Genomic DNA, 25,383 nt, shown 5'->3' with positions numbered 1-25,383 from the left:
GTTACTGCTTGCACCTTTAATATTGTTTTAGATATGAGATGAAGTCCATAAGCTATAATTGAATTTTACTTGATTAGTAATTAACTTAAACCTACTTTTCTATAAACTATCCTGAAATAGCAAAACAAGAGTTCCGCAAATGGTACATAATACGGCCATGAAAATGCTTACATAAGGTGTTTTTTAAAGCTATAATTTGTAGAACTTTGCTTCAGGTAGTATCAGCCATCATCGGGCTGTGACATGAAAGGTGAAGATAACAAACAGTGATCAATCTCTGTTGCAGAGAGAGTTGCATCTACACATCGTATTAGCCTGTTGATAAGAACCTGTCACCTTGGTTAAGAATTAAGGGAAAGAAGCAATCAAAATATGATTGAAATAGATTGAGAAATATAAATCAAACATATAAATGAATAGATAAAACAAATAATGACTAACAACAAACAACAATAATGATCAACAGATATGCGATCGGATCTAACATCCAATTTTAATTAGATTGTTTCATTTAATTGTCTCAATTTTAAACCTATAGAAAACTGCATTCATTTTTGACAGACAAAAGATGTCATATTTCAATTGCCCCCACCGATTTTCACACCTTGTGTATGAATGTTAATTTCAAATACCCGGATTAGCTGACCTCTATTGTATTTTTTAAAAAGCACCTTGGAATTTGCATAGAATATACAAGTTATACACAGGTTGGTCTTTGCATTATACAGACAGTTCCAATAAATGATTTTGATGAAAAAAAAAATTTCCAAAAAGAGAAACTTGATCATACAAGTGTAACAAGACAAATAAATTATTCCTATATACAAGGAAAAATAAAACCCAAAACAAAGCACTACCGAGGGCAGAGATATACACAGGTTTCTGCACTTGCTAGAAACAACCAAGAGTGATAAAATGGTATCAGATTTTGCTCTGCCTGGTGGTTTTATAATAAACAGTTTTCTTTCAATTATTTGCAGATTTTCACTGTCTTAGAGACATTTTGAAATAATTGCTCAAATTCTCAACAATGTTTACATGTCCTACATCCCATGCCAAAATGACTTGCACAGTCTGTACATTTCTAAGGGTGTGGTTTGAACGATCTGCATGTTTTTATGGGCGTGGCTTGATCATGCACGGAATGATTCTTGCACGAAAGGATTTGCACGGAACGCTGAACAGTTAGCACAAAACGCTGAACGGTCTGCATGGAATGTTGAACAGTTAGCACAGAACGGTGAACGGTTTGTATGGAACGCTGAATGGTCTGCAGAAAATAGTGAACGGTTTGTACAAAACACAACGAAATGAAACGCTTTGGAGATGTAGTAGCACGCTTCAGGGTCTGTAACAATTATTTTTAAATAAAGGTTCAAAATTCCTGCAAGAGAGGTTGAAATGGATCAAAATTGCAACCTGATCTAGAGTGATCCACGAAAAATTACATAGCAAGTTTCAGCTTGATATTGACAGAAAAATGAAATTAGAATCAGAAAACCCCGAACGGACGGACAAACAGATAGACGGACATACAGACATCACTGTATCATAATACGTCTAAAGACAGGTGTATAAAAAGAGGGTAAAGTAAGATGAACAAGGTGATTCCGGTGTATCTCCTAAACTTCAGTGGCAGGGGTTAATAAAGTCCTGACATAAGAAGCACAGCATATGAGGATTCAAGATTTTTTTTACAAAAAGGAGGGAAGGGATGTTTCAAACTTTTGGTAAGTAAAACCCCATTTTTATTAAAATGAACATCTGAGTATTAGAGATCAGTGTTCATTAAAACAGTAGAAAGAAAAGGGGGGGGGGGGGGGGGGGCGTGGGTTGAAACACCTACACCACTCGTATTACAATCCAATCTGATTTTTCAACTATGCCCATGAGACATTTAAAGACACTGGATGGAAGTTCGTGTGCTGTCTTCTGGTATGAAGTGTTATTCAGCCACAATGACTTGATTGAAGTAATCTTCAGTCTCCCTTCCTGATAAATGACTGTACCATTTCTTTGTGGTCAATTTCTAATGATGAATGAAGTAGTGACAGTTAAAACTCTACCCAAGTCAATGATATATAATAATGCTATCAGTCAAAGGTTTTGTATTGTCTTAAGTTTGTCATTGTCAAAGTAGTGTAAGAATTAATATATTGATAAACATCAAGTAAGAATAAATTGTTACATCAATCACTAGTATCAAAAAGATCAGTCATGTATAACAATATGTATTACATTATCTGTCCTATTTATTCAGCACACAAAATGTAATTACTCAGTTTTTCATAAATCATGATGGTATATACTTTGCAGGGTCCAGACCACTGCCACTGCCACTCCCCCCCCCCCCCCCCCCCCCCCTCTCTAGATCTGTGCATGCAGAGAGTATTCATATTTTGTGATTGCAATGTTGACACAGTCAATCAATTCAACATGGATCCATTTTGCAGCTTACTTAACATGATTACAGAGAAACAGAAACCGCTATGTAATGATCTGGAAGCTGATCACACTCCGATTAAAAAATAAACAAAGATGAGAAATAAATTTTGATCATAACAAAGAAATTTTACCTGTTATTAATATCTGGGGCCGTAAATTCCTTGCAAATTTATATTCCACCTCCCATGGCTGTATATTTCCATTTTCTGGCAGTTAGTTTGTCTCCTAAAGCAGAAAAGTTCCTTCAACAAACTGTCTTATTGACAAAATCACTTGCATTCAGTATCCAAACTATGAAAAAATCAGTGACAGCCAGTATATATAATTTCAGCCCCTAAATACAGTATTACCCTTATTTATTTAGAAACCCATTATTGATCTGCATTATTTCTCATCGGGTCTTGTTTGCTTCAATGATAAGGTTTGCATTGTATTATCTATTTTGTGTAATTTCAGTTTTAAATTCTCCATTTATAATGGTCTCTTTATGAAATGTTGACAGGGATTTCAATAACATTTTTTCCATTTAATTCCATTTATGTGTTAAAGGTAAACTCAATTGTGAAATTTAAAATTTACATACCATACTTTCAGATGATTCATGAGGTATTATCATAGAATGTACTTTGATCATGATCCAACCTCTTTGCCAAACTATTTGTTGGTTTATTTCTCATTGTAACCTGAAATTAAATAATAATACAGCATTTCTATAAATTCTTTGACTTAGTACAATGGCACTAATGATGGAGCCAGTCAGTAAATTCCCTGGTCCTCTCTCATGAATTAATTTCATTAGTTTTCCTGAGGCAAATAATGACACACAGTAGTGTAACTATTACTGACCTACAAGGTACATCTTTTTGACAGCTATTGCTGCTGTACACCTAGATGATGATAATTATAATATGAAATACTTAACTTCACACACATGGTTAAGCACCAGAGGAAACATTCCCTATTGTTTCTAACCTACACACTTACCATGGGGACCAACACAACATTTGAATGGATAGGAAACCAAATTGATGTTAACAGTATCCTGGCTAATCTAAATATGATTCAATGTAATTAAGCGTATGCCTCCCCATTACAAATCACATTATTGGCTATCATTGTAGGATCAATACTGTGAAACACTGAAGCAGGCTTCCTCCGTCCAAGAGAATAATGTCATTCTGGAAAACTACACAATCACTACATCTCTTTGATGTTTGCACCAGTGAAACTTGACCGAAAAACAAGTGATACAATCCAAATGCAAAAACTGTTAACTGCATTGGAGATGAGGAAGAGCTCTAAAAAAAAAACCTGAAGTCAGCTGAGTATACTTAGCTTATAACACTAAACATATAAACATCCCAACTGTACATAATATCATTGATTGTCTCGAATATACTCAGTTCAAAATGTTTCTCATAATCATAAATAATGTCTCTACAATATGCTGCATTGAACCTCCAGATAATAGTTATATTTTTTTGCAAAACACATTTGACACTTAATTAATGTCAATAAATATCTGAGCAAGCACATCAAACAATTAATTATAAGAAGGCAATAAGAGTCCCTCATGGAGTTACATGCTTTGCATGTAGTCTTTATATTCATTTTGGCTGATAGGCATTTTTTAAGGCATTATAATTTTTGTGATGATGACTTTTGAAGATATATTACAGAAGGTGCTTGTATGGAGCGCCAAATTAACATAAACTCAAATAATTGAAGATATCTTCAATTATTTGAAGATATCATCAATTCATTTGATGCGCGCAACAATTGAATTAAAGATCTCTTCAAATAATTAATGATATCTTCAATTCTGAATTATTGCGCGCATTAATTGAATTGATGATAGCATTAATTCTTCAACTGAATTGATGCGCGCTTCAATTGAATTAATGATCTCTTCAAATGAATTAATGATATCAACAATTGGATTGATGCGTGCTACAATTCAATTGAAGAGAGCAATAATTGATATAATGAGCGCATTAAATCAATTGATGAGAGCAATAATTGAATTGATGCGCGCATTAATTCATTTGATGAGAGCAATAATGGATTTAATGCGCGCATTAATTCAATTATTGCTCTCTTCAATTGAATTAATGATATCTTTAATTCATTTGAAGAGAGCAATAATTCTTTTAGAGAGAGCAACTATATAATTAAAGATATCTTCAATTCAACATATCCACAATTGAATTAATGATCTGCGCGCATTAATTCCTTATACAAAAGCATTGTAAATGATTTAAAGATATCTTCAATTGAATTAAAGAGATCATCAAATTATTTAAACCGAGCTCTAAATTAATTATTGCGAGCAATATTTCTACTAAATTGATGCTCTCATCAAATGAATTGAAGAGAGCAATAATTGCATTAATGCGCGCATCAAATCTATTATTGCTCTCATTAATTGAATTAATGCGCGCATCAATTGAATTGAAGAGAGCAATAATTGAATTAATGCACGCATTAAATCAATTATTGCTCTCATTAATTCAATTGATGCGCGCATTAATTCAATTGATGAGAGCAATAATTGAATTGAAGCGCGCATTAATTCATTTGATGAGAGCAATAATTGATTTAATGCGCGCATTAATTCAATTAAAGAGAGCAATAATTGAATTGATGATATCTTCAAATAATTGAAGATATCTTCAATTATTTGAGTTTATGTTAATTTGGCGCTCCATATGCTTGCACACTTAATAATGCATAGCAAAGAAGGGTAACTCTAATCAATTTCAGGTTACACCAGTCCTAGACTACTGGCAGAGTTACACCAGTCCTAGACTACTGGCAGAGTTACACCAGTCCTAGACTACTGGTAGAGTTACACCATGCAGTCCTAGACTACTGGTAGAGTTACACCAGTCCTAGACTACTGGTAGGGTTATACCAGTCCTAGACTACTGGTAGAGTTACACCAGTCCTAGACTACTGGTAGGGTTACACCAGTCCTAGACTACTGGTAAAGTTACACCAGTCCTAGACTACAGGTAGAGTTACACCAGTCCTAGACTACTGGTAGAGTTACAATCAACTTGATGGTTGTAAACTGCACATTGTAACTTTTAGTGAAATGGTCGTTCATATGCCACCTGATGCAGAAACCACATTCAAAGTCTGCTTTGCATTTGCTTTCTGTTTTTTGTTGGGTTTTTTTTTCTTCTGTTTTTGTTTTTTTGTTTTGATTGATTGATTGATTGTATCTTGCTTAATGTCTCGCTCGAGAATTTTTCACTCATATGCAGACATCACCAAGACTGGTGAAGGGCTTCAAATTTAGGCCTATGCTCAGCGCTTACGGCCATTGAGCAGTGAGGGTTCTTTAACGTGCCACACCTACTGCGACACGGGACATCCGTTTTTAAGGTAATCTTCAAGGACCCGTGATATTCACACCTGATGCCAAGCTTTTGGCGATGGAACTGTCACTCTGTTTTAATGACTTAGGTCTGTCGCAGCCGGGATTCGAACCCCGGGCCTTCCACATGCGGGGAGAACGCTCTAACCTCTCGGCCACCACGGCAGTTTGGCTGGAACTGTATGTACAATATACATTTGGTGGTAAATTAAAGGTATATATTTATTTTGTCAATAAAAATCTCTAAGTCACCATATATGTTAAACGTTTTCCATGAGCCAATATTTTCCATCCATTTAGAAGGTTGTAAGAGTGAGTTTTCCCCCCATATTAATTCTTTTCAGTGCTCTAACACAATCAGCACCTGTAAATATGACAATGAATCTTTATTGTCAAGAACACTTTAAGACAGAGACATGAAACTTTCAAGGATTATAGTCAATGAAGAGACTCTGTGACTAAATGTGTCACACACATTTTAAGGAGGAAAGCTATATCATCATAATGGCCGACTTCCTTTCAAAACATGAATGAAAATATAAATATCAGCAATACATGTATATTCCTTTTTTAAAAAGCTAATTGCCTAGCTGGGTAGCTAAGTCAGTTTAAATGTGTCAACTGTGTTCCAGATTAATTACTTTCGACTAAAACTGCAGTTTTTGACTAAACAAAGTAAATTTAAAAGTTTTAAATTTCAAAATATCATTGTACATATCCTCCACCTCTTTTCATCCATATCAAATCTTTCTGGTGTGTTAATTATTCCTCCTTAACTAATGAAAGTACATTATTTATTTTTTATGCAAAGAGATTGCCATGATGCTAAGTCTGAACACTGAGTAACATGCTCTATATACATGTGTAAGTTGACAATCTATTTCAACAATTCAAAATTAAGTGGCTATTACTGTTCCATTCACACCTATACTTAATGTACTGGGTTTAGTATCAGAGTACTCAATTATGTAATATCACCACTTTGAGACATATGGACCACTGTCCCTCCCTATCAAAACACAATCCTACTCAAGTCCACTTTGATGTAGTAAAAAACTAGTTGCCCTAGTTTCATCCATGATCGGCACAGATTTTGCTGTGTTATTATTTTTTACCGTGTCGGATGGAAAAAAGTACAGAGTCGGAGCCACACAGTGAAAACTCTGATGGAGAACCCTGTATATCACAAAAACTTCACTATATTTAAATACCCACTTCTGCTTCTACCCTGGGTTGAAATCACGACCCTCGGAACCAACTTTCCTAGCAGCGCGCTAGACAGTCCAACCATTTAGGCCAAGTCTAAAAACTTGCTTTTGATAACAATGGAATTCTCGCCACGCTGTCACATGCTAACGGTCATTGAGAAAGGAAAGGAGATACAGTTAATTGTGTAAATTTAAGAGGATCATACAAGACACACTCTGCATTTGAAATATTTTACACACACACAAACATAAAATCAAGATATAGATACAGAGAAATCTACACTAACGGTAGTATAATAAAAATATCACAAACCATATACTCTATTAGTTTCTTTACTTCTTCAGGATTATGTAACTCCTGAAGTAAAGAAACCAGTCATGTATACTTGATCAGTTTTGTGATATTTTCACGAGAGAGAGAGAGAGAGAGAGAGAGAGAGAGAGAGAGAGAGAGTGCTGGTATCGATAGAGTAACATGAGTAATGGAAATTAGAAGTCTCTTCCAGAAAATTAGTCAATCCCAAGATGTTTATCCCATGCATTTTTTAAAATCAATCAAGGTAATGTATTGTCTATTATTCTCTTTGTTATAATGCACCTCAGGATTCTACATAGCAGCATTATTTTAAAAGCGTTTTCATTTTTTGGTCATCATGCAGCCACCGTCCACAATTGAGAAAATATGGGTCAAATGTTCTTGTTTTGTAGTATGAGCACCTAATGCACAAATACGGAACAAGATATATTACCTTTTGTTCAGGAATGGTCTATTAAGATACAGAACATGAAACACAAGAGGTCCATCATCTATTAACACTATGAGGTATGGGGTAAACAAATGTCTAGTCTATGCTTCATGTTAGAGATTGCTTGCTGCTAATCCATTTAACAATCATATAAACTTGAATACACTGAAAATAATTCACTTCAAAATATATAACCATGTTTAACTTAAAGGCTACAGTGCGGCTCTGTCCTAGCCCCAGGGATCATCCCATGAACAAATCTGAAACCATACTACATGAAGATAATTTACTTGATAAATCTGTACCTATGTGGTTCTTAAGACAGTTAAAGATTGTTCTTATATATATAAAACCAGTATTAAACTTTTAATCCCTACTGTGGCCCCAATCTGGTCCCAGATACTGTTGGATTCTTTAGTCTGAATTTCTTCGGATATTTCAACAAATCTGAAGTCTTCTAACTTCCTCCTAGGATTTCTTGAAGTTGGACTGATATATGGCTTGAACTTCAATCTCTCGAAGTGAAATCATGGTCCCAACTTTTTTTTCCATATAACAAAGCAAATTTACTATCGATCTCTCGAAGTGAAGTTGGGTCCCATAAAACACATTTCATTGTTTTTCATTCTCGATCTCTTTGTGCAGTCTTAAGGAAGACAAGTCCAAGTTTATAATTTTATTCGGCACAGAAACTCGGAGATTGAGGATACAAAATCTATGGTATCTAACACCAAAAATAAAGGAAATTCCATAGTTTCACAAGAAAAAGCTTCAACACAACAGGCGGGAATGGACTGATAACACGTGCGTGACGTAATGAACATAATAAAAAACCAATGACTGCGGAACCGAATAAGTTCCGGCAGGAGTCGGCACACTCCCCTTCTGATTTCTCCTGAAATCACCACAAACATTTAATTTACATTTTAAAAAAATCAATGAATTCAATTAAGTTCCTACAAATATACAGTTGTTAACCCTAAACTAGACAATATCTATATATCCTAGCAAATTGTTTATTCAGGCTCAACGAGAATGACAATTTGAGAAATTGGTCTCACGAATGTTACTGGTTTACCATCACAAATGATTCGAAGTTCAACTTGACGTATTTTCCCATCATCGCTTGGGAAAACTCTCTGCACTATACCAGAAGGCCAATAATTTCTAGCACAGTCATTGTCTTTCATTAAGACAACTGTTCCGACTTGAACGTTTGGTTCCTGTGTTTTCCATTTTGGCCGCTCTTGTAATGAATGTAAATATTCGTTTTTCCACCTTGTCCAAAACATCTGCGCAAGAAATTGAACATATTTCCAATGATGTCAGATTGAATCCTTCCTCTCGAATTTTGGAAACGGTGGAATGTCATGTTCGTTTGCAGTCTTCTGAGTAAGAAGAAGAGATGGTGTGATTAAACTTGGTGAATCGGAGTCATAAGACACACTTGTCAACGGTCTGTTGTTGACGATAGCTGTAACTTCAGCTAGGAATGTAATCAACATCTCATGAGTCAAGTCCTTGAATCTGTTTTCCAACAATAACGAGTCCAGTATTCTCCTAGACACTCCAATTAACCGCTCCCATGCTCCGCCAAAATGTGAGGCATGAGGAGGGTTGAACTGCCACGTAATTCTATTTTCCCTTAAAAAGTTTCGTACATCACAGTCTTCTACAAAATTAGCAATCATCGATAGGTCTTGGGTTGCCCCTACAAAGTTTGTACCTCTGTCACATCGTACTTGCTTAACTGGTCCTCTAAGAGCAATAAATCTTCGCCAAGCATTGATGAATGACGAGCTGGTTAATTCTTCAATAACTTCCAGTTGAATAGCCCTTGTAATTAGACATGCAAAAAGTAGTGCCCAACGTTTTGCTTGTGCTACACCACCTCGTGTACGACGAAAAGTAACTGGCCAAGGGCCGAATACATCAACTCCTACAAACGAAAATGGAGGACTTGGAGTTAACCTGTCTAACGGCAAGTCAGCCATCTGTTGAGTGCAAACTTTCCCACGTAGTTTCTTACAAACCATGTACAGACGTACGACTGAGTTTACGAGTCGTTTAACACCAATAATCCAGTAGCCTGCGTTTCTGATTGCTGCTTCCGTGAACGATCTACCTTGATGCGCAACCTTTGAATGGTAACGGCGAAAGAGAAGAATTGCCATATGGTGACCTTTCGGGATGATAATTGGATGTTTCGTTGAGTCACTAATATCGGAATGTTTGATACATCCACCTACTCTAAGAATTCCATTTGAGTCTAAAAATGGATTTAAAGATAGGATAGAACTATTTCTAGGAAGACGTTCTTTGCATCCATTTTTCAAAGAGTCAATTTCCCTTGGAAACGCATCATACTGAACCTCTTTAATGATGAAGCGTTCAGTTTCCACAAGCTGTTCAACGATTGGATAGTTTGTAGTTTCACCTGATTTCTGACGCTTGAGTTTCATCCTTAGAGAATTAATTCCTGTCACTAGTTTTCTCCATTCTGAGAATTTCTCAAATCAATTCACAACAGGTTTAAGTGACTTGTTTTCTAGTGACAACGTTTTAAGAGTTTGTACTTCCGGTCTAACCTCCTGATCTTTCTCAGGATCTACTAAGTCATATTTTGTTTTTGGTAGTATATTGTCTCTAGGAGAAAGGTTGGTCCACGGAACCATGAAATACTTTGAAGACATTTGGCTGGTACACTCCTTGTTGCAAGATCTGCTGGATTCATTTCGCTAGACACATAATGCCACTGTTTGGGGTCGCTAGACGCACGGATTCTACTTATCCTATTACAGACATAGACATAAAATCGACGACTGGTGTTATTAATATATCCGAGCACCACTTGACTGTCAGTGTAATAGTATATAGTTTTTACTTTCAGATGTTCCTTAATGATATCCGCCATTTCTACAGCTAGTACTGCACCACATAACTCTAAACGAGGTATGGTATGACCCGAAGAAGGCGCGACTTTTGCCTTTCCCATTACAAAACTTACGTCGGCGGATTTTCCATCGCTGAGTTTGAGGTAGGCTACTGCACCTATTGCTTCCTTTGATGCATCGCAGAAGATATGTATCTCACGCAGTGTCACAGAGGCAAAGGAGATTGTTGTATACATGCGAGAGATTCGTAAAGTTTCAAGACTTTTGAGTGAGGTCACCCGGCCATGATGCCCATTGTTCGAGATACGAATCTGACAAGACGTCATCCCAGTCAACGACACTAGATCCTATCATCTCACGAAGTAGTAACTTCCCTTTGATTATCACGGGCGCAGCAAAACCAACTGGGTCATATATGCTGTTTATGATAGATAGGGCTCCACGTCGAGTAAATGGTTTCACATCCGATGATACTTGAAAGGTTATTTCATCCGTACTTATGTCCCATGACACACCTAAACTACGCTGAGTGGGGAGTTCATCCGAACTTAAATTTAAGTTTTTCAAGCCTTTCGCTAAGTCACTTGAGTCAAAAAGTCCCAAAAGTTCAGTGCTATTAGACGTGATTTTGTGAAGACGCATTTTACCACCATTCCACAAGGCTAGTTGAGTCCTTTTGATAAGATTGACGGCTTCCCTGACATTTTGACACGATATCAGTCCATCATCTACATCAAAATGCTTGTTCACAAAGACTTGAACGTCCTGATCTTCGTTTTCGACGGTCTTCCGGAATCCATAGGTGGCTATAGCCGGAGATGGGCGGTTGCCGAAAACGTGAACGGTCATAAGAAACTCAGTAAGCGGTTTTGACAGATCATTTTGTTCATGCCACAAAAATTGTAAAAAGTTTCTATGGTCTTCACGAACTTTAAAGTTATAGAACATTTGTTCTACGTCACAGGTAATTGCTATCTTTTCCTTTCTAAAGTTGAGTAGAATTCCTAAGAGTTTATTGGTCAAATCTGGACCTTTCAACAACGCATCACTGAGTGATCGATTCTCTAATTTAGCACTGCTATCAAATACTAATCGAATGCTATCAGGCTTGCGAGGGTGATAGACCCCAAAAACTGGCAAATACCAATGTTCTTCACCACATTTCAAAGTAGGAGCTTGTTCAGCGTGATTGTTATCCAACACCTTTTGCATGAAGTCTACAACATGTTTCGCTTTCTTCTCATCCTTTGCTAATGAATAATCGAATGACCTTGCCCGCTTTTCCGCTAGACTACGATTACTCGGTAAAGGTTGCCTATTTGTGTGAAAAGGCAATGGAGCTGTCCATTGTCTGTTTTGATCCCTTTCGAAATTGGAGTCCATAATATCAAGAAAATCTTTGTCCTCGATCGATAAGCCGACATTCTCATCATATGGTGTCTTATTGAAAACGTCATCTGATTTGACGTGTAAGTCATATTCACATGGTTTGAAGTGAGTAGCTCTACCATTTCCTAATACATGAGTCTTATTGACGCGGACTACGTCAGGGTGATGCACTTTGCCTAAACATGTTTCCCCTAGAATCACCCATCCTAAATGAAGTCTCTGCGCATACGGAAAGCCGCAATTTCCAATGCGTTGATCTAACACATGGTGAGCTGAGATCAGGTCTCTCCCAATTAAGAGTTCTATGTCGAATTCCGATTTAATCGGCTGTATGAACTGACAGATATCTTTCAAGTGGTCGAATTTCTCCGCTAACTCTGGTGACGGGATTTCGGAACGGTTATTCGGTATGTTGTCACACTCTATAATTTCCGGTAGCAATAAAGAAGTCTTCTGATCATAACTTTGGATTACGTAGTTTTTGGCGTGACGGCCAGAAGTCGTGTATTGACCAGAGCAGGTTGAAAGGACGTACTCAGATTGATGCCCCTGTTCAAGAAATTCATCGAAAAATTTTCTTGTTGCGAGTGATCTATTACTCTGGTCGTCAATCAAACAGTAAACAGTCCGTGTATTTGGGGGATTGTCTTTTGGAAAAACATTCACAAGTATGATTTTCGCACAGGATTTACTAATACCATCCTGAGTTCCACATATTTGAGTGCACGAGTTCCTTACGGTTCCCTCCCCTTCGTGGGATTCTCTAGTTTCTTTGGATTTTGGACTGCATGTCCTCATGTAGTGCTGATGGATGCCGATTGCTTCTGCATACGATATATTTGACTGTTTCTTTACAGTTTTTGCTTAAATGTTTGATCGGACCGCAGCAACGATAGCAATAGCCATTCTTCTTGAGAATTTTTTTCCTTTCTGAAATTGGTTTCATACGAAATGCGCGACACTGGTTTAGTGAATGGCCAGATCCATGAATCGGACAAGTAGGTGGCACAGCATTACGACAATTCTGATTCTGACGAGAAGAATCGATCTTTTGGTTGTTCTGAAGAGTCTGATGAGACGAAGAATTAACACCATAAGTATTTTCGTGACGAGACGAGTTGGTCCCTAGACCGTAAGAAGTATATCCTTCGAATCGGTTCACCTAGTAGACACATGAACTGGTTCTGTTCTACGTGGTTTTTGCTGAGAGTACGCTTCACCTGAATTTTCGTAATTGAAACTTGGGTCGTTTCTGAGTTTTGCCATGTCAGCTATGAACTTAGCAAAGATGCTGAACGGCAGATACATTACACTGTGCCTAATTTTGTAATTGTTAGCTGTTTGAGTCCATTTCTCCTGTAAATTATGTGGTAGTTTTGACATAATCTGATTGACTCCTGAAGAAGAGTTGAAGTGAGCAAATACCGGATAGTAACGTTCACTGGACATAATTGCATTGATTTCTTCCACAATATCTGATAGGTCGAAGAGTGGTCGGTAATCCTTAGTTGTTATTTTTGGGAATGATGCGATTTTGCGTTTCATGGTTTCTTCAACCATTTCTGGTCGCCCAAATCTATCTTCAAGTCGTTCCCAGATACGATCGTGACATTTCTGTGGGTTGTCAGCATTTGAAGAGCGAATTCTGAGTGCCTGTTTGGATGATGTCGGTCCAAGCCATTTCACTAAGAGGTCAACTTCCTCTGCCGTATTGATCCTTAATTCCGTTACTACATTTTGGAACATAGTCTTCCAGGCGACATACATGTCAGGTTGGTCGTCATACTTTGTGAGTCTTGAAAGGACAAGTTCTTTTTGGATCAAAAACCTAGAAAATTCGTCACACATAGTAATATTGTTTACATTTGTAGAAGTGCTGACATCTGGTGTTTTGTGTGGAGTAAAGGCAGGAGCTTCTGCGTTCAAAGTCATGACTGGTTTTGTGTCCAGTGCGATGTCTATCATTTTATTTGGCTTCATATGTTGCATAGTTTTCTGAGTTTTGTAACGTTCGGAATGCACAATTTTATCTGTCTTTGCAAGATCCATAGGATTATAATGGTTGATTTCTTGACTTACTATCGAGTCCTTAAGGTTGCAACGGTCATTCATAGTAGCATGTACATCGGCAACGGTTTGAATCATTCGTATCTGTCTGTTTACTATCGGTACCAAACAATGGTGTTCTTATATTTAGACGTTCATACGAATCTTGAATCACAAATTGTTCGGTCCTATCCATCACAACATCCTCATTGACTTCAGAATTTTCTGTAAAATTGTCACCGCTACTATCTTGTAAGGCCTCCTGAATCGTTTGAACTTTCGACTCGGCTTCGTCAACCTCACATTCGCGTTCAAGCTTTTCCAAGTCTGCGTCAAGAGCAGCCTTTTGTCGTGCAAGTTCTTGTTCCTTTTTGGTATATTTCAATCGCACCTTGGCAGCCTCTAGTTTTAACTGTTCCTTGACTAACATCGCTGAAGCATGTGAAGTAAAAGATTCCGCTGAACTTCTTCTAGTCTTCGTACTGAGGTGGTCTGCTTTTCTCGAGACTTGATTCGATTTAACACTACTTCGTCTTTCAGTTCTAAATGTAGATCCAGGTAAAGAAGCAGATTTCACCCTTTCCCGTTTCCCATCTTCTGAAGTTAGGGGTCGGCGACGGTAAGATTTGACACTAGTTGACTTCTCAATTTCGATTTGGGTTTTAGATCGTAAATGCTCATCAACATATGCAATAAACATGTCGTTTGCTTTTCAATGATCCCATAATAAGGCGGTGGCCAGACTCTTCCTGGCTGCTTTCTCTTGTATGTGTCCCTTGAAGAAACGATATGAAACATGAAGATTCCTGTTCCAAAGTAGTATATATGTCAGTTACATCGCTGCGAACTTGTTTGATTTGTTCCTGATCAAGCTGAGTAGTAATATCAACTCTCACAAGATATGATTCAATGTCACCTTTCAGTTTCCATATCTTATCAATATGTTTCTTAACTTGTTGTTCGTAAAGTTCCTGGCCTTCTGGTGTCAATTTCCTTTCCCGAGAAGGAGCCCTTGAAGATCCTCGAAGTGAATCCATGGCTGATTGTCAAGCAGATTATCAAGATTTTGTACTGTGCAGTCTTAAGGAAGACAAGTCCAAGTTTATAATTTTATTCGGCACAGAACCTCAGAGATTGAGGATACAAAATCTATGGTATCTAGCACCAAAAATAAAGGAAATTCCATAGTTTCACAAGAAAAAGCTTCAACACAACAGGCGGGAATGGATTGACAACACGTGCGTGACGTAATGAACATAATAAAAAACCAATGACTGCGGAACCGAATAAGTTCCGGCAGGAGTCGGCACACTCTTGAAGTGGTTGTAGCGTATACCCACCATTACCCAAGTGTGTAATGATTTGGACCTTACCTGGATTTTGTTGACTGCTGGTGTTTACATAGTTGAAACATCACCTGTGCTTCTTTGTGGAGGTGACACACTTGAGTATATAATTGGCTAATTGGTAAGTTTACACCTTGCACTGGGATTTTGTGTGGTAATGAATAAAATTATATATAATCCAACTATGAATAAAATCTATAATTTGTTCTGAGGTGACAACGAGAGAGTAAGTTATCTACATAATTTAGAGATCTACAGACTGTTAAATTTCTCGAGTTTATTCTTTGTGTAAAGTTAGTCTAAAACATCATTTTACTCATTCATTAGAATATTTGCTTTGGGTAAAGTGACATAACATTGTGCTTTGTTTAGTTTGCAATAGTAAACCTTCATCGGAACATGGTTCAAAGAACAAATAAATACATAAACTTTGAAATGTTTTTATCAATGAAAAATAAGGGTTTTTATTTTGATATCAAATTAACTACATGAAGAATATGAAGGAAAACGTGTAAAAAAGAATTCATATATCATGATCTTGTTGGTAAGCATTTCCGGTTACTGTAAAATCTAAACCATACCGGCGGACCTTCAATTTCCGAATTTCGATCTTTCGATTTCTCGAAGTTTTACCAAGGTCCCTTGAACTTTGAGTTATCTCGAGTCACCTGTATGGTTATAACAAGGCTGATCTGCACCATATTAAGCCATTTCCTGTTGTGTGTGACTGTACAGTGATATGTAATTGTTAAATCCAGAGATTGTGCAATCTGAAATTTCACTGTACCCTGCCTAGGGAATAAAAAAAAAATCAATATATGCACCCAGGGGTGCATGAGCCGAGTTGCATGGGATGCATTGTAAAGTCAGGAATGATATGGCATATTTATAATTGTGAAGAACTAATTTCAGTTTTAAACTTTTCGAGTTACTGTCCATGCAGAAACCATATTTGTCTGAAGTTTTCAATCTATTTTCGGTCACTGTGACCTTGACCTTTGACCTTTTTTCTCCAAAATCAATAGGGGCCTTGCTTTGCTGGTATCGAACAATATATCCAAGGTTCATTTGATTCAAATTAAACTCTTTCGAGTTATCCTCCTGAAACCATAATTTTTTGGAATTTTAAATCCATTTTCGGTCAGTAACCTTGACTTTTGACCTATATTTTCCAAAATCAATAGGGGTCTTCCTTACCTGGTACATAACAATATCTTAAAGTATCATTTGATTCGGATTTAAACTTTCTGAGTTATCATCCGGAAACCAAATATTTCTGAAATTTTCATTCTATATTCGGTCACTGTGACCTTGACCTTTGACCATTTTTCTTCAAAATTAATAGGGGTCTTCCGTACCTGGTACCCAACAATATATCAAAGTTTCATTTGATTCGGATTTAAACTTTCTGAGTTATCATCCGGAAACCAAACTTTTTTGAAATTTTCATTCTATTTTCGGTCACTGTGACCTTGACCTTTGACCATTTTTCTCCAAAATTAATAGGGGGTCTTCCTTACCTGGTACCCAACAATATATCAAAGTTTCATTTGATTAGATTGTAAACTTTTTGTGTTATCATCCGTAAACCAATTATTGACGCCGAACCGCCCGCCCGCCCGCCACACCAAACCAATAACCGAGTTCAACTTGAATCGTTGCAACTTGGCTAAAAATATTTTTATTTGAATTAAGTGTGATTTCAAAAGGCGAGCGCTTAAAAATAAAATCATCAGATATCATTTGTTTACCACATATTCTCTTAATAGTGGCATCGAACAGAGCTTCAAAAGTTTCATTGGCTCCCAGTTCGATTATAATTAGGAACAACTTCAAATCCAATGTTTTAAAGTGACACACCATATTGCACTGTTAAGAACTTTCTTGAGAGACCGTGCTTCTGTCATTTGTCAGCCACGTGTATCAAGGTCTTATGTGCACTTGTTGTAAAAAGTCGGAAAAAAATTATGCGGATATTTTTGGACACATGGGCGGATATTATTTTTTGATATCATAATTTGGATTTATTACAAATCGAAGCGGCAAATCCGACGAACTTAAATTACAAATTGACATGGCCTGATCTAACAATATACAGAGATTCAGTAGATCTAGCTGATATTCTAAAAAAGTATCTCCTGATATTTAAGAAAGGCTTGCATTCTGAGAACCGGGTGCCATTTCAACCCATGTGCCAGTTTGAAAAAAAAAAATGATTTTGCAATACACGGGGATACTTGCATATAAGAATGGAAGTCTTATACAGATATCACTTCATTTCAGTTTGTATGTTTGCTGAATTGACATATAAGAATGGAAGTCTTATACAGATATCACTTTATTTCAGTTTGTATGTTTGCTGAATTGACATATAAGAATGGAAGTCTTATACAGATATCACTTTATTTCAGTTTGTATGTTTGCTGAATTGACACAATCACAACCAATTTCAAACACAGGTATTGAGCCTAAAGTTTACACCCATTTGGACAATTTTCTGAATTTCTAAATACTTTATTTCAACAGCAATAACTAAAGACTAAGCTCTCTGTCTATTCGAATTTTTTTAAAATCATTACTTTCATGCAAGGCTTTAGCTAGGAGGCATAATTGTTGTGGAGAAAGGCCAAATCAATGCTTGCATTTACAAATCAACCACGAGATATACATATATCAGACTTTTTTGCCTAATAGTGAAACCTCTGCCATATCCTATAAGATTTCTAGGAAGACAGTGACTTTGTTAACCAATCTCCATAATTTAATACATTATATAGTTGGGCACCTGGGTCTGTTCATTGTTGTTCACATGTCATTTTCCAACCAATTTGTTACTTCTGTCCCACCTGCAGTCTACAATTTGAAGGGACAGCCCATGCATCCTGTAAACTGATCAATAGTTTAAGGAGAGTGTTCGAGGTATTTCTTTATTGCAAGCACAATATGAACCACATGTTGCCTATGTTACCAACCTAAGTCAATAAATGTCAAGCTTTATTTTCAGATCAATTGATAATTGCTTAACTCCCAACAATATAGCTATGTGATACATGTATGTAATGCATTGATAAAAATAGACTGACAAAATGATATTACAGAAGAGTAATCCTCCAATCTAACCATCTAATACCCTTCAGTCTGATTGTATCTGGGGTATACCTTTGAACACCACACCCTACCACTGTCCTAAAACTACTATTGGGGGCCTCATGGCACTTAGCTGGGGGTATATAATATATCTATTCTTAGAAGTCTCAATATATCTATTCTTTTAACATCATTCTAGCTACTACTTCCTTTTACTAAGACTTTGAGATGTAAAATTGTGTAATAAAGTATGATAACTCCCACTAACCTTGTACTAAAAAATGCAGTGTGTAAATGCTGATATAAATAAGAAGAAAATTTATCTAGCAAACAAAATGTGTGTGTGGACAAGTATCATGCTGTGTAAGTATATATGCATTTTACAATCTAAAAACCATAAAGCAAGACATTGCTTGGTGGCACAGGTTCTTAGAAACCTTTAATGGCAAATCCCTCCTTCTTGACCAGCTCGCCATATCTTCAGTGCATACAGATGCCTGCCAAACGGGGGCTGGGGGAGTGTGGAACCGCGATTGGTTCTACTGTAATTAGGAAGTTGATTTTCCCCCTGCAACAACTTTTCATATCAATGAAAAGGAGACCTTACCAGTCGTGTTAGCAGCCCATAGATGGGCTCCTTTGTGGGCCAATCATAAGATCATTTTCTTCTCAGACAACTCAGTCACCGTCTTCAGCATTAATAAATGCTCATCTAAGAACAATGTTCTAATGAAATGCCTTCATAGCCTCTTTTGGCTGTCAGCTATTCACAACTTTAGGTTTATAGCTAAACATGTCCCGGGCAAGGACAATGTCCAAGTAGATCTTGTATTGCGACTGCATGAACCTTGCAATTTTGCTGCTGTGACTGCTCCCCTATACCACAGGGGGGCCCTCCTCCATAGGGGTTTTGGTCACATTTCTCAGAATTCTTTTAATTTTCTTTCTAACAGGCTCAGACCTTATCTCCTCCCTGGATGCCCGGCTCAGTACACTGCGCAGTAGCATACTAGCAAATTCAACCAAGCAGACTTACAGTCCCTATTTGCGGTCTTATATTTCTTTTTGTATTAAATTAAATATACCCTTGGTACCTATATCCCCAATGAATTTGTGCAGGTTTGTGGCTTTCTTGTCCTTTCGTTTATCATTTCAATCAATCCGCAATTATTTGTCCGTTGTTAAATTGCTACATATTGAGACAGGTCACCCCAACCCTCTTGAATGCCATTATCTAACCAACATCCTTAAGGGAGCCAAAAGACTGTTGGGTACTCAAACCTCACCAAAGCTTCCAATAACTCCATCCTTGTTACAAAATTTTTTCACAACCCTCAATTTTCAACAACCCCTTGACATGGTGTTCTGGGCAGCCTGCCTGGTCGCTTTCTTTTCATTTTTTCAGAAATCTAATCTCTTAGCTCCTTCATGGCAGCTATTTGACCCTGCTAAGCACTTGTCAAGGTCAAATGTTTCCTTTCAGGATTCTGGGGCAGTAATTTCTGTGAGATGGTCCAAGACCATCCAATTCTCCGAACGGGCCCTCCAAATACCAATCCCCCATATCCCTAATTCCCCCTTTTGCCCAAGTTGCATTTTGCGTCTTATTTTTGTACTATTCCCAACCCCCCAGTTACAAAGCCCCGCCTTCTCGTACCGTGCCAACAATCGGTGGCACATCTTGACATATAATACCTTTTTGCTCAAGCTGAAAAATAGTTTATCTTTAGTTGGAATTGATTCCACTAAATATTCTGGCCACAGCTTCTGTCGTGGGGGGGGCCTCCTTTGCCTTGGAATGTGGTCTCCCACCAGACCTGATTCAGTTTCAAGGAGACTGGAAATCTGATGCTTACCGAATTTATTTAGACCCCTCTCTGACTTGCCGTCTTCAAGTTGCTAACCGATTAGGTCAAGAAATCCTTCGCCTTTTCCCATGTTAAATCTTGCCATGACTCCATCCTATGTATAACATTTGTAATTTTATTTGTGTGTGTATGTGGGTTTTTTTCCTACTGCTATGGCATCTGTCACCATTTAACTTTCGTGTGGAAGTTTACTTGGGCAGTATGTACACCTCCAGGTTATAGTCGGTGTGCTGTTTCCTTTCTGAAAAGACCTTACCATGTGGGCATCCCGCCCTGATCCTGTCTAGTGACCGATTTACCCTGGCACAGCCATGCTGACACTTGTGGACTGTGATAATACCTATGTGATCTGCATGTACTTGCAGCAATAACTTGCATTGTATACAATTAATCCAGTTCAGCTCCTATCGCACCCTAGGTTCCTGGTCCATGTTGAGGTCTTTTCCAATGTTGCTATTATATATTTATATATTTTTTCTTTTCTCCCTACTTACTACACCAGTTTTGGATTTGGAGAAAACCATGATTATGCCATTTGATTTACAAAATTGTTGTACTTGCTGTTATATATATGTATGTAATAAATCATGGTTGTTTGCCCAAACTGGTATTCTGTTTTCAATGCCTATACACCATTAAGGGAGTGGAATTAATGTAATATTAAATGTAATTTAATTGTTATTAATTTACGACCATGGCCATATCTTGTATTGCTTGGGCACCATTACCCCTGTTTGTTTATATTGTTTTTAACCAATCAAAATAAAGCCTCCCTTTTTGTCCTTTTAATCAAGACCCTCTAAGCCTGATAGGGACCCCCCTAGGGCCAATTGAGGGCGCCCCCTATTTACGTAATCAACAACCTATCAGATTGGTTGTCCAAGTAAGAGCGCCACCTATATACATAATTAATTACCAATCAGTTTCTATATCTGCCTAATTTCAAAAAATAACAATTAATTGACCAATCAAATGCCTATTATTAATATTCTTAACCTAAGCATCTCAAGTTAGCGTCACTTTTTAAATATTCTTTGAACGATCAGGCCACGTCAGTCGTAAATAAAAAAAATTTTTTTTTTTTTTTTTTGTATGTGACTGAATATGTGTATTGTTTAATGTAGTTTAGTTGGTACATCCTCACCTGAGGAGAGGAAAAAACCATGATTATGCCATTTGATTTACAAAATTGTTGTACTTGCTGTTATATATACATGTATAATAAATCATGGTTGTTTGCCCCAAAAAAGGGAGGCTTTATTTTGATTGGTTAAAAACAATATAAACAAACAGGGGTAATGGTGCCCAAGAAATACAAGATGGCCACGGTCGTAAATTAATAACAATTAAATTACATTTAATATTACAAGTATATATTTTACAATCTAAATGTGAGTGTGTGTGGACATGTATCATGCTGCTGTGTAAGTATATATTTGTAACAGGAAGGGAGAAAATGCAACGGACCAGACCGGGATTCGAACCCGGGCCCCCTGAATTCTCTAGTCAGGTGCTCTACCAACTGAGCTATCTGGCCACCGGCGATCGAACCCGGCTGACCGCTACATATTTAACAATCTATATGCTTGTGGTTCTTATCTCAATGAGTTTTCCTTTTTATATATTTTCATGTAAAACTATGAACCCCTAATAAGGCCCTGGCCTGGCACGTTGGGACATCTTGTACACAAAGTCAAATCTATACTACATACAATCATACATGCCTAAACCTAAACTACATACAGTCATGCATGCCTAATCATTAATTTGGTTAATCGTACCCTTGTACTTCTCAGAATATTTTATCAGAATTTCCCCACATCAATTCCTATACAAAATACATGGTCTCACCCTGGGCCAAGAGGGTCATGGTGTTAACAAATTTCAATTGACACTTTATGATGATACTTGCTTATCAATTTGAAAATCTCCAACCTTCTGGTTCTCGATAAGATTTTTAACAAAACAAGCATTCTTTAAGTTTTTCATAGCAATACATTGTCCCCTGCCAGTCCATAGTTAAGTCACTGCATTATATTCTAAGTGAATAATGTTATGCCAATCTTATGCCAACAGTTTAGGCATAGCCAGAGGCCCACAGGCCTTATCAGTCACCTGAGTACTAGTGAAAAGTATCACTACTCCCAAGGACTATGAAATCTAGAAAAAATTTCCTGTTCTGAATATCGAAGCTAAATTCTAATGTTCAGCAACAGTATAAAACAAGTTGTGTTCTTAAAACTTCACTGCCCTCAAAAGTGCATACACTGATGAAAGGCTTTTAATAATAAGTGTTTTAACATTAAAACATCAAAATATATGACAAATTTTGACTCATCCTAAAGTCATAACCCTGGGTTGTGAAATTCACCATTTTTTGTACATCCTTTTCTGCTATTCCTAAGTATGCATTTAGATTTTATACAGTATCAGCAACCTTACACATAAATACTACATACTAAGTTTGGCCCCACCCTGGGGAAAATCAAATTTACAATTTTGGTAAAAGACTACCTGCTCAATCCATTTAGTTTCAATTTAGTATCAAAAGCACTAAAGAAATTGTTATTTAAGTGTTTTACACATAAACACTATATAACAAGTTTGGCCCCGCCCTGGGGTCAGAACCCCTGCCCCGGGGATCATGAAATTTACAATTTTGGTAGAGACCTTCCTGCTCTACATCACTATGCATTTAGTTTTTCTTACATATGTGTGGTTCTTGAGAAGAAGATTTTTGAAAATTGGTCAATTTTTGCCCCGCCCCTAAGGCCCCAGGGGTGCTGGAGTCCTGAAATTTACAATTTATATCCCCCTTGTCCCAATGATGCTTCATACCAAATTAGAAAAACTAATTGCAGTGCTTCTGTTAACATCATAGAGAAAATTAGGGTAGGTTGATTGATTGGTTGTAGATTGTTTAACATCCCTCTCGAGAATTTTTCACTCATATGGTGACGTCACCATTGCCGGTGAATGGCTGCAAAATTTAGGCCTATGCTCAGTGCTTACTGCCTTTGAGAAAGGAGGGATTTTTATCTTGCCACACCTGCTGTGACATGGGACCTCGATTTTTGCGGTCTCATCCGAAGGACTGCTCCAATTAGTCGCCTCTTACGACAAGCAACGGGTACTGAGGACCTATTCTAACCCGGATCCCCAAGGGACTATTTGGGAAGGTAAGTAATAAATAAATAATATCTTTTTATCAAATTTTTTTCAGAGTATACAAAGAAACATTCTAATCACAACCTCCTTGCAGGTATATCAACATATATTGAACATGAGGGGCCCATATTAAATTTGATATGCTTTAATATCAATTATCTTTTAAGTAAATACAAGTGTAAACTCCAAAACAATATTCATTCTATATTCTCTTGAAACAATTCATTAAAAAATTGTAGGGTAGAGGGAATAAATCAAGGGTTGGTTAGCGAAGACACAACAATTCTTATTTTAATGTCTTACTGGACCTATATATAGGTTTAAATGAATTAAACTTCCTTCAGTTCAATTGAAGATAGGTTCAATTGAATTACATCTACCTTTACATCATTTGAAGAAAACACAATCAAGTTAAAGATAGGAGCAATTAAATTAAGATACACAATATCGTAAAAGTCGACTCTGTATTGGTTTTAATTTTTGCTGTACAAGCTCACAAGTCCTGGATATGGCAGTGTGGTTCTTAATGTAAGATATGTTAGCTGTCATAAACTTCAAAATTAGCGACAGTTTCACCACAAATGTATACTGAACAAGGTACGAATGAGTCTATATTTGGCTCTGAAAAAGAGTGTAAATTTAGAGTGTCTGATTAGGTGTAACTTTACCCATAAAATGAACATACAGTGATTACTAACAGGAAGATGAATTAGCTTCCTATTGTATTTTGTCTGTGAGACTTTGTAATTCAGCTGGATTTCTCAGGGGGTTTTCATAAAAAGAAAAAAAATGAGATTTCAGCACAAATTTTAACTATAGAAAAGCAATATCAACTGAAATATGTTATAAAACATGTAATAGTGTTCAAACTGTGAAAACATCTTTCTGCTCTATGGCTGTGCATTCTACAGTGCTCCCTCGATATATTGTCAACTTTTGTTCAAGACCAATTTGGGCAATAAATCGGGGGTGGCAATATAACGAATTCACCATTACAGACAATTCAAAGAGCAGTCAAAAGAAATTAAGTTTGTAAATAAATCTATTTTGGCTCCATTCTGTACAAACATTCAGATAATCTTGAGTTTAATTCAGCAATTATTTGTAATTATGTTATTTGTGTTTTATACATGCCGAATTGAAATAAAGTTTTCTTATCTTATCTTATAATCAACCTGACCACCTGAATACTATTGTCCAGCCTGTCACACTTCAACAGAATGCTCTCCCAATACAGGTGTGATTATGGAGGGGTGTTAGGTCCCAATACTGGTGTTATTATGGAGGGGTGTTAGGTCCCAATACAAGTGTGATTATGGAGGGGTGTTAGGTCCCAATACAGGTGTGATTGTGGAGGGGTGTTAGGTCCCAATACTGGTGTTATTATGGAGGGGTGTTAGGTCCCAATACAGGTGTGATTATGGAGGCATGTTAGGCCCAATACAGGTGTTATTATGGAGGGGTGTTAGGTCCCAATACAGGTGTGATTATGGAAGGGTGTTAGGTCCCAATACAGGTGTGATTATGGAGGGGTGTTAGGTCCCAATACAGGTGTGATTGTGGAGGGGTGTTAGGTCCAATACAGGTGTGATTGTGGAGGGGTGTTAGGTCCAATACAGGTGTGATTGTGGAGGGGTGTTAGGCCCAATACAGGTGTGACTGTGGAGGGGTGTTAGGTCCCAATACAGGTGTGATTGTGGAGGGGTGTTAGGTCCCAATACAGGTGTTATTATGGAGGGGTGTTAGGTCCCAATACAGGTGTGATTATGGAGGGGTGTTAGGTCATATCTGTAAGACTTAAGAC

The 25,383-nt window shown here is 37.2% G+C and overlaps 3 protein-coding genes and 1 pseudogene across 3 annotated transcripts in view; 1 reads left to right on the top strand and 3 right to left on the bottom strand.

Moving 5' to 3' along the window:
- The window catches only part of LOC125676008 (cubilin-like), a 144,387-nt gene that overhangs the window by 116,145 nt on the left and 2,859 nt on the right, over positions 1-25,383 (bottom strand). Inside the window, exons 3-4 of the mRNA XM_048913885.2 lie at positions 3,029-3,128; positions 2,577-2,670 (exon numbers count right to left, since the gene is read on the bottom strand). The gene's annotated coding sequence lies outside the window, so the exon portion shown is untranslated. The remainder of the gene's footprint in view (positions 1-2,576; positions 2,671-3,028; positions 3,129-25,383) is intronic.
- LOC130053581 (uncharacterized) lies at positions 9,107-10,243 on the bottom strand. The gene has a single exon (XM_056160928.1). It carries the CDS (start codon positions 10,241-10,243, stop codon positions 9,107-9,109), a length of 1,137 nt encoding a protein of 378 aa, XP_056016903.1.
- On the bottom strand, positions 10,931-12,862 carry LOC125676449 (uncharacterized). The gene has a single exon (XM_048914310.2). It carries the CDS (start codon positions 12,860-12,862, stop codon positions 10,931-10,933), a length of 1,932 nt encoding a protein of 643 aa, XP_048770267.2.
- Positions 15,146-20,507, top strand: LOC125676450 (uncharacterized; annotated as a pseudogene).

Source organism: Ostrea edulis, chromosome 3, assembly GCF_947568905.1.
Source record: "Ostrea edulis chromosome 3, xbOstEdul1.1, whole genome shotgun sequence".
NCBI classification, from domain to species: Eukaryota; Metazoa; Mollusca; class Bivalvia; order Ostreida; family Ostreidae; genus Ostrea; species Ostrea edulis.
The sequence above is the reverse complement of the archived record's forward strand: the minus strand, read 5'-3'. Positions and strand labels throughout refer to the sequence as shown.

Bases quoted from the DNA above. Each gene is read 5' to 3' on its own strand.
- LOC130053581 (XM_056160928.1), bottom strand. From the start codon at position 10,243: ATGAAACTCAAGCGTCAGAAATCAGGTGAAACTACAAACTATCCAATC.
- LOC125676449 (XM_048914310.2), bottom strand. From the start codon at position 12,862: ATGAGGACATGCAGTCCAAAATCCAAAGAAACTAGAGAATCCCACGAA.